Genomic DNA, 10,562 nt, shown 5'->3' with positions numbered 1-10,562 from the left:
TCTCTTCTCTTTTTTAGCTGAAGTCATCACTTCTGGGGGAACCTTCAGAATCTACTCCAAGTGGCTGCTGCTTTTACATCTTTCTTAATAAACACATCAGGTCGCCTCAGTTAAAGACAGACACTATAGCTTTGTTAACTGTACAGAAACACTGTTCTTTCACTTGATTACATTAATTGATTAAATACGTTTGGCGAATTAAACGAAACGTACCGCTACTAGGTTTAGAAACCACAGCCATCTAAACTTCAGCATCTCCAAATTAGCACTTTGATTAGGCTGTGTTTCAGTCAGCAGAGTTTTTAAGTGTTCCCTAGGAAATGAAGGCTTTAATTTGCATCCCAGGGGAGACATAAATACATCAACTTTATATACAGTGTTACAGTTGTATTTAGCTACTGAACATCATGCTGTAATTTACAAAAGGTGTTCAATGCACTGTGGCAAATTACATGAAAATTAGAGTTCTAGGTTGACAGTAGTCAGCAGTCTGGTGCAGAATTAATATGGGCACTTTGAAGACGCAGGTGAGTGAGGCAGAAAGCCTCATTACTTACCTCATTAATTAGAGGCGTGTGTAAAGTGTATGTTCTAAAATTTCTTCAACATTGATACACTGCGCTTGTCATTTTTTTTATGTCTTCAGACTTGTAAAACTCATTGCCCCAACATTTAGTGACTTGCCTCGTCTGAGAAGTGATGGGTTTTTTCTTGTTACTGTAACCCTAATTATGAATCATGTTCATAAAGGTGTTGTTTCACTTACTGTAGCACTATATTATAATAATTCCCAAAGTGTTGTCATTTTATACTGAGCTGTAACTGAGTTTTGTAAAACACCAAACAAGCATTGCATCATTAGCAGAATATCATTTTACTGTCTACATTGATAAGCTATTTTAAAATACAACTACTCTATACAGTAGGTATTTATTGTGCATCATATTTAAAATACAAATAAAAAAAGTTTAATAACTAGAACATATGCATAGAACAGTAGCGTAGTTACTGTCACTTGATTTAAAACAATTGTGAAGGTGCGATTATGCTGAGTTTATAATAAGGGATCATATCGTGTGTTTTAATCACGCCACTGCTGATGTTTCCGCTGTAGTAGAGAACAAAAAAGTACACATTGTTAAACAACAGAGAATCTCTGTTAATTATGGATATATGTCTCCTAAAGGAATCACTGAAGAAAGGGACCTTCTGGTATCCAGCTCCACTCATTTACATACCAGGAACACCATTGGCTTACTAGGTTTGATACAGAAGCGTGACCTGCAAACTTTTGGCCACATCCAGCTCTTAGTTTAGCGGTTAATGGAGGTAGTGTATTAAGAAATTAGAGAGAGGGAGGGAAGAGAATGTAAAAGTAAATCAAACTAGTTTTATTGTTTTTTTTTTAACCTGTTAAAGGTGTTGATTCAAATTACTCTCTAAATAAATACATAAATAAATCTGTTTTATACAAATTAGTGAATTCAGTAAAGCTAGTGCATCAAATTCAAATATTACCTTTAATGTGGCATTTCATCAACTATTACCTATTTTCTTTATCTATCTATCTATCTATCTATCTATCTATCTATCTATCTATCTATCTATATTCAAACTTCTTGATTTATTTTGTTCTTATTTAAGCTCTTTTCATTGTTTGAATGAATGGATTGGATCTAATGTATAACACTAAGTATTAAATTCCAGTGCTATAGAATCTGACTTTGTCTCTATCCCTATATATCATATACCTTATTAATAATCTAGATTGTTCCAAAAGTTTCTATAAATGTGATGGTGTGCTGTTTGATTGCAACAGAGCTCTGAACCTTTAACCCCTTATCCAACATCAATCACTAATCTGGCAATGATGGCAAATTTAAAAGCGTACGGTAGGTTTAATGGTCATTAATTTGTTATAATCCAATACTTACATTTCCAGTCAACGTGGTGTGCCGCTACATTCACAACATTATTAGGGGTCCAAGAAACGAAGTTACTGTTGAACCCTATTGTTATTGTTAAAATTATTGTTATTATTATTATGCCAAATTTTGAAATGTCTTTGAAATCAACACAGTTGCACAAAAACTCATAAAACTTCAAAAGATGGTAGAGGCCTCTGTGAAGTTATGTCAGCATGAAAATTAAGGTCATTGGTCACATGATTTGGTAGCCATATTGGATTTTTCAAGAATTTTGGACAATTTCAAAAAATCTTCTCCGAAACAGCTTATAATAGAGAGGTGAAACTTAGGGCGAAGACTATCCTGATGCCCTAGGTTTAAATTTGTTCAAGAGAACTCGATTAGTCAAATGGTTCAGTGGCCATATTGGATTTGTCAAAAATATATGTCTTCTTCTCTGAAACTGTTATGCTGATTGAAGCGAAACTTTGCATACATAGCCTTGCCAAAGTTGTCTATCAAGTTTGTGCAAAGCAAGTTGCTATGTAAAAAACCATGGCAGCTGCGAGCCAATCAAATTTCAGCTATGGTCATTTTGCACATATTTACATATATTGCAATATTTATCTAAGATAGAATGTTGTAGACTCATGAATCTTTACAGAGTAGTGAAGGCCTATGGGAATTAATGTATGCTCTATTACCTTGATTTTTACCTTTGACCTCTCATTAAGGTCAAATGTAAAACTAGCTTTTAACTCCTTACAGAGTGCAGATAGGGTCATGGTGACAAAGGAACACATGTAAGAAACCATATGGGCTCTCTTCAACTGCAGTGTTAGCCATATTGGATTTCCCCAAATATTAAGAACATAAAAAAAAGTTTACAAACGAGAGGAGGCCATATGGCTCATCTTGCATGTTCGGTTGTTAGTAGCTTATTGATCCCAGAATATCATCAAGCAGCTTCTTGAAGGATCCCAGGGTGTTAGCTTCAACAACATTACTGGGGAGTTGGTTCCAAACCCTCACAATTCTCTGTTCTGAATGCCCCTTTGTTTAATCTCCATTTGTGACCCCTTGCCCTTGTTTCTTTTTTCAGGTTGAAAAAGTCCCTTTGGTCGACATTGTCAATACCTTTTAGAATTTTGAATGTTTGAATTAGGTCGCCGCATAGTCAAGACTGAATAGATTCAATTCTTTTAGCCTGTCTGCATATGACATGCCTTTTAAGCCCGGAATAATTCTGGTTGCTCTTTTTTGCACTCTTTCTAGAGCAGCAATATCTTTTTTATAACGAGGTGACCAGAACTGAACACAATATTCTAGATGAGGTCTTACTAATGCATTGTACAGTTTTAACATTACTTCCCTTGATTTAAATTCAACACTTTTCACAATGTAGCCGAGCGTCTTGTTGGCATTTTTTATAGCTTCACCACATTGTCTAGATGAAGACATTTCTGAGTCAACAAAAACTCCTAGGTCTTTTTCATAGATTTCTTCTCCAATTTCAATATTTCCCATATGATATTTATAATGCGCATTTTTATTTCCTGCATGCAATACCTTACACTTTTACCTATTAAATGTCATTTGCTATGTGTCTGCCCAGTTCTGAATCTTGTCTAGATCATTTTGAATGACCTTTGCTGCTGCAACAGTGTTTGCCACTCCTCCTATTTTGGTGTCATCTGCAAATATAACAAGTTTGCTTACTATACCAGAATCTAAATCATTAATGTAGGTTATGAATAGCAGAGGACCTAATACTGATCCCTGTGGTACACCACTGGTTACCACACTCCATTCTGAGGTTTTTCCTCTAATCAATACTTTTGGTTTTCTACATGATAACCACTCCCTAATCCATGTACATGTGTTTCCTTGAATCCCAGCTCCATTCAGTTTGAGAATTAATCTTTTATGCGGGACTGTCAAAAGCTTCCTGGAAATCTAAATAAACAATTATCCACTATCGATGTTGCATCCTCAAAAAATTGGAGCAGGTTAGTCAGACACAATCTCTCTTTCCTAAAACCATGTTGACTGTCTCTCAGGCTACTGTTACCATATAGGTATTGAAACCATATTGAAACATCTTCTCTGAAACCATTTTGCCAATTGAAGTGAAACTTTGCATACTTAACCCCAGGGAGGTTGTCGGTGAAGTTTGTTAAAAGTAAATTTGCTGCATCAAAAACACACGGAGGCCACAAGTAAATAATATTTCAGCATATATTATACTATGACTGTACTGTAGACTATAGTACAATGACTAGTAGAGGCCAATGGGGTGACATGCCACATGTAAAATACGGTCATAAGTTGCATGGTCTGGCGCTTGGACCCCAGTCAGTGCTGCTTGAAGCTATATTTTTTATTGGATCTATACTAACCAATACCCCCCACCTCACACCACAGGTACACAAGCATACACTTCCTTGGATGAGTGGTGATAATTACACTATGCATTCTCCTAGATTTTCATCAACCCAGTACTTTTTATCACATTTTTATATATGAAAAAAACATGCAATGTGGATTTTTTCTTTCAGTATCTTTTTTTTATCATAATGTATATTTATTTTACAACAACATGTATTTTTTTGTGTTGCAAAAAGGGAGACAGGGGAGACGAGGAACAGCATCAATAAATCATTCTAGCCCAGTACTGTTCCCGGGAGAATTTTTGATGGATTAAATTAAGCACTTCCATTTCCATCTACCACCTGATCGCAGCCCTATAAATCCGACAGCAGATCAACAGACTTCAGAAATTCAGAGCCTGCAATCGGAAAGGCTGCGGGGGAGACTGGGAGCTGTCCAGTTATTTTTTGTTCTAGTGAGATTTTTTTGTTGTTGTTTTTTTTTTTTTGTTAAAAAAAATAAATAAATAAATAAAATATCAAGGGATCTGTAAGCGTCGGCATTACAACAGATTGAGAGTAAAACTACCAAAAGCGAAACATGGACAGTTTTTCTTTTAATGTACAGTTGTTGTAATGTGTTGCAGAAGCAACACGAGGATTCGAACGGGAGAACCTTCAAAGCTGGGAGCTGTGCGGTGCTGGATTATAGCGTCACTATAAAGGAGCTATCCAGTGCTGAAGTTGCATTTCTTTACAGCAGAAAGCAGCGTTGCAGCACAGCAGCCCCGTCGCAAGCAGTACCCGGGAGCTGGTTTATGTATCCTGATCTGACACTGGAATTTCATCGCAGCACGATCAAAGAGCTGTAAAATAGTCTGCATCAACGCTGCAAGAATAGAGAGACGTTGAGTTCTGAACGAGCTTTTTTTTTTTTTTTTTTTTTTTTTTTTTTTTTTGTGTAGCACAAAAAAAAATGCCAAGGTCTTTCCTGGTTAAAAAGGTCAAGCTCGATGATTTTTCATCTGCTGATCTCGAACGCTCCTATGGTAAATCCAGGACAGATCTCAGCGTAAGACTACACGAAAAAGGTAACATTATTTGTATGTTTTAATAAATGTTTTTTTTTTTTGTAATCATCCGACAGATTGTTTTTTTATTTGCAATACCTGTTCAGCTCATGGAATCTAGCTACACGTGCTCTGTATTTGTGCATGGTGATTATTATGATCATGATTATTATTCTCTTGACTTGTTATTGGCTTTTGGGAGCATATGTACGTTTAAAGTATTTTTGGAAACTGCAGTACGAAACAAGCTTCGCTGACCCGGGTCATGCTGTGTGCAACAGAGCCTGATTTTGTTGTTGTCTCAGCAAATTTAACGAGACAGGATAACTGTCAGGTAAATTCGGAGAACTACATTATTACAAATAAAAATAAGTTATATGCATCGCTGTATTTAGTTCATAACAGTTTAAAGGAACAAACAGGGTTTGTTTGGTTTATATTGACATAAAACGTTTTTGCTTTCATTCCTTTATCAAAATGTTTGAATGTATTACTTTTTTTATGTGTTACTGTACACGTCTGAAATTTACAGCATTGCACATTTAAGTTGTGAAATCATGGGTACCATACAGTCAAGTTTTCAAATAAGTATAAATATTACTAAAAACTGTCTAAATCATACATATAAAATAGGCTCAGATTCATAGAGTTCTGTATAAACCATTAGTTCTGCTCTTATACTCATATTTAAACATTTGTTCATAGCCCACTATATATGTTCACATGAAATAGTTTTGACAAAATGATTAGAATGTCTCCCAGTACTAAAAGGTCTGTTTTGATTGGGTTGACCTCATTGTGTGAATCCTCTGGTTCAATTCCATGTGCCTATTAAGGAAGCATGTTTATATCCCATGCCTTTTGTCCTTAAATGGGTTACAATGTTAATTGAAATGTAGTGCTAATGATTTATGGGTATGATGCAGCAATCCTGTGCTTTACTGTAAAAACTACAGCAGGCAAATAATGTGGGGAACTTGCAGAAATAGCTTGTTGCATCTACAAACCTTTGAGTTCTCACACTAATCCCAATGTGCATATAAATAATTGAATAAAGATCTTGTTATTTTCAATTCTAGGATACATCAACGACTACATCACCCCATCTGTCTATGATGGAGAGAATGACAGTGCCATTAAAGTGCCCTCTCCTGAGCCCATCTACAGTGATGTGCATGGAGATTACAGAGCCCTGGACTCAGACCAGCCAGACAGCCCCCAGTCGGAGATCACATCTGGTTACATCAATGGAGACAATGCCGTGAGTGAAGGTTACACAGTAGATGCCTTCTTCATCACGGATGGAAGGTCAAGGAGGAAAGTCATCAGCAGCCCCAGGACCATCCAGCGCCATACTTGCAATGAGTGTGGAAAGACCTACGCCACGTCTTCCAACTTGAGCCGGCACAAGCAAACCCACCGCAGCATGGACAGCAAGATGGCCAAGAAGTGCCACACCTGCGGAAAGGTCTATGTGTCCATGCCAGCCATGGCCATGCACTTACTGACCCATGACCTCAAGCACAAGTGTGATATCTGTGGCAAAGCCTTCAGCAGACCGTGGCTGCTGCAGGGTCACATGAGGTCACACACGGGTGAGAAGCCATTCGGATGTGCCCACTGCGGGAAGGCGTTTGCTGACCGCTCCAACCTCCGCGCCCACATGCAGACTCACTCTGCTTTCAAGCACTACAAATGCAAGAGATGCAACAAGACCTTTGCCCTCAAGTCCTACCTAAACAAGCACTATGAATCTGCCTGTTTTAAGGGCACATTCTCGCCTTTGAGTACACTCGAAGATTGACTTCCATATTTAAGACCCTCTTCTTCATCTTCTTTGACCTGATAATAGCACATTCTCCTCTATTTCTTCGTCTTCTTCTTCTTCTTTGACCTGATAATAGCACATTTATCTATTTCTTCTACAATAATGAAATGAAGAGGAAAAAAAACTCCTTGGATTTCTACGCATGTACTTTAGAAAGACAGAAAAACTTTATAACCTAAAATATCACATTGTTTTGCTGAAACTCAGTGAAGACATTAAAATGTGTCTTTTATTTGTCAAAAAGGTCAAACCTTTTATGATTGGATGATATTGTACTGCTGCCAGTGGCCATAAAGAAGTTAACCTTCGAGGTAAAACATTATTTATTTATTTATTTATTTAAAGTATGTATTACTGATTTCTCTAAACTTTTCATTTGCATTTTTAAGTTATTTTGCTAATCCTTCTTCATTAATATGCCAAAGCATTTGCCACTTTCTGCAGATTTTTTTAGACTTTCTGTTGATACCTTTTTTGATGTTATTGCATGCACAGAAGTATTACACCTATGCCAATTATACAAAGCTTTTGATTTTGCCAAAATCTAGATAGTATCTGAGGGCAATATTTCGTATAGGAACTATAGAGCAATAATGATGTAATGCATGGTACTTTATAAATACAAAAATAGTATAAGGGTTCAAATAAATCAGGTATGGTTTAATCCAGTATTCGTGTTAGTCATACAGAGAACCAATTTCAGGGAAAATGCCAATGTAGTGAAGTAAGATACATGATTAAAAACCTTCCTGTCGTCCATAGTATGCACTGCCTGCCTCTAATCTAACGTAGTTTTAGGATGTAGGCTTGTGGTGCTGATTGGTCAGCTCCAAGCAGTTCAGATCATTTCTTTAAACCTGTGGAACGTCCACCCAGGCAAAAAAGTTGGCACCTCCCATCATTTCACCCAATAAGGAGAGGTAGGGCTAGAATACCACATCCATGCAAGACCGAGCCAAGACTATCTGCACTGTATTCAGACATAAACAGCACAAGTTGCCCAAGAGCAAAAGATGCCTTGTTTTTAGCCACGTGGAGGTCCCACAGTTTTGTCTTTTAAAGAACTTAATTTTAGATTTCCAACTTTTAAAAACAGTAGCACAACAACCTTATAGATTCAGGTAGAAGGAACTTGTACTAGCTAGACCTCTGTTTTTGTACTTAGAAAAAAGGAACAACTGTTTATTGCAAGAAGCCGTGTAAATAATACTTTGGAACTTAACAAGATTTTTACAACTGTAAAGAATCTAATACCGTTATGTCTGGAGATTTTTTTCCTGGGATTTTTCGAGCCAGTATTTGAATGATCGAAGCACAATAACACCAGACATTTTGTCGCACTTCCTAATAAAGAATTTCAAAAAAGTGACCTGTGTTTTATTCATTCTTTACAAAAGTATTCTAGCCATCTGTGAAGAAATAAAATAGTAATAATTAAAAAGAAAACATTATATTTGATAGATACAATGGCAATAACGTTCTGTTAGAAAACAGGTATTACAGTTTTATTAAACACAACACAAGCCAGGTTCTTACTCTTCGAGTTACGAGTTCTATCCAACAGAAGCCAGGTTCTTACCCTTCGAGTTACCAGTACTATCCAATACAAGCCAGGTTCTTACCCTTCAAGTTACCAGTACTATCCAATACAAGCCAGGTTCTTACCCTTCTAGTTACCAGTACTATCGTGTGTTTGGTGTACCTGCTCTTGTCTGAGGCATGTGTTGTTCCATGTTTGCTGTGCCATGGATGCAGAAAGGGGTGAAGAGAAGGGTTTGTGCGCTGATTCACTTGTCACCTTTCTCACCTTTCTCATGCCTTCCAATTCTACCAGCGTCCTTGTGACCCATTCAGCTCTCAATAAAGATACATCCATAACAAAGATCACCCCAGACCCCCATCTCTGTTAACACAGAGCTCAATGCTATTATAATGATACGCACTGGGAACTGCCAAGGAATTATTATTATTATTATTATTATTATTATTATTATTATTATTATTATTATTATTATTATTATTATTATTATTATTATTATATAAATCCATAATCATAATAATAATAATCAGTCCTATCATCATCATATCATAATAATCATAATAATCATAATACATATCATAATAAGTATCATTATATTACCATCATCATATCATAATAATCATAACGTATAGTAATAATCATATATCACCATATCATCATATAAGGTTACATATAAGTAGTAGTAGTAGTAGTAGTGGTGGTAGTAGTAGTAGTAGTATCTGTCCGGAGCCTCTTGCTGATGTTTTGTGAGAGAACTGTTGGTGATGCAGTGTTTCACGATTGAGGCTTTGCTACTGTAATACACAGGGCCTGGCATTCCTTGACCTTCTTCTCTGGAGAGTTGCTCAAAGTGGAAAACACATTTTCTGAACACATCATCTCCTCCTTTTATAAGCGGCCCTATTGGCTGTGCTTATGAAAACTCTGACAAGTCTGCAGTGGAGATGGAATAATTTAAACTACATGATATACCCTTATCTTGATAGTGATGTGTTTTGCTATGACTTTGCATGTCTGCTGCTGCTGCTACTGCTGTCTGCGGAAGGACCCAGTAGAATACATACAACTAAATGACTTGAAGTGGTGGGTAAATGAAAAGCATATCGCGTTGGAGAAGACTGTGTCCTGGAACTGCACTAGCTAACACACACTGCAGTGCTAATCCATTGCACTCAATAGCATTAAAAAATGACTGGCAGCAGTGCATCCTGTCTACTTTAGCAATGAGCCTCTACAGCCTCCCTTGCAGAACTAAAACATAAAAATGAACCCCCAAATGAAGACCTAACCCAATTAACCAGTGAGTGGGTTATTGACAGCACTCATAGTTCTATTTTGCATACATAATAAATGACATTTCATATTCCAAAAACATTAAGAGTGGTCCTTTATATCCATGCCTTTCAGGAGGGTCACGTTTCTCTTCTCTGTTTTAGAGGTTTGCTTAAGAGGACAACTCCACTCTCCATTACATAAGGTATCAAAGGTCAGTCCGTTATCTGACTGAATGCCACTAGAGGGCGACAGCATGCTGGTCTGATACCAGGTCTGCTTCATTGTATCCTGTGTCATCATTATGTCATACCTGACCCAACTAACACAATTCAATCCAAAACCAACTCCTATTGGTGGCACCATGCTATATTTATTTTATTATGAAAAATTTAAAAAATATCTATATATTATATTATATATATATATATATATATATATATATATATATTATATATATTATATATAATATAATATATAATATATTATATGCATTCTTCAAGTTTAATGTAGTTTAGTATTTATAGGTTTTATATATGTCATAAGTCAGACACTGCAACTGCATTAAAGTAAATC

At 36.5% G+C, this 10,562-nt stretch overlaps 1 protein-coding gene across 1 annotated transcript; it reads left to right on the top strand.

Annotated features, from left to right (window-relative positions):
* The first annotated feature begins 5,247 nt into the window (after nt 1-5,247).
* LOC121308875 (transcriptional repressor scratch 1-like) lies at nt 5,248-8,492 on the top strand. Its single transcript, XM_041241569.1, has 2 exons — nt 5,248-5,367; nt 6,426-8,492. Exons 1-2 carry the CDS (start codon nt 5,253-5,255, stop codon nt 7,148-7,150), a joined length of 840 nt encoding a protein of 279 aa, XP_041097503.1. The 5' UTR covers nt 5,248-5,252; the 3' UTR covers nt 7,151-8,492.
* The last annotated feature ends 2,070 nt before the right edge of the window (nt 8,493-10,562 follow it).

This window comes from Polyodon spathula, chromosome 3 (assembly GCF_017654505.1).
Source record: "Polyodon spathula isolate WHYD16114869_AA chromosome 3, ASM1765450v1, whole genome shotgun sequence".
Classification (NCBI taxonomy): domain Eukaryota; kingdom Metazoa; phylum Chordata; class Actinopteri; order Acipenseriformes; family Polyodontidae; genus Polyodon; species Polyodon spathula.
Note: the sequence above shows the minus strand (reverse complement) of the source record. Positions and strands in the feature narration are given on the sequence as shown.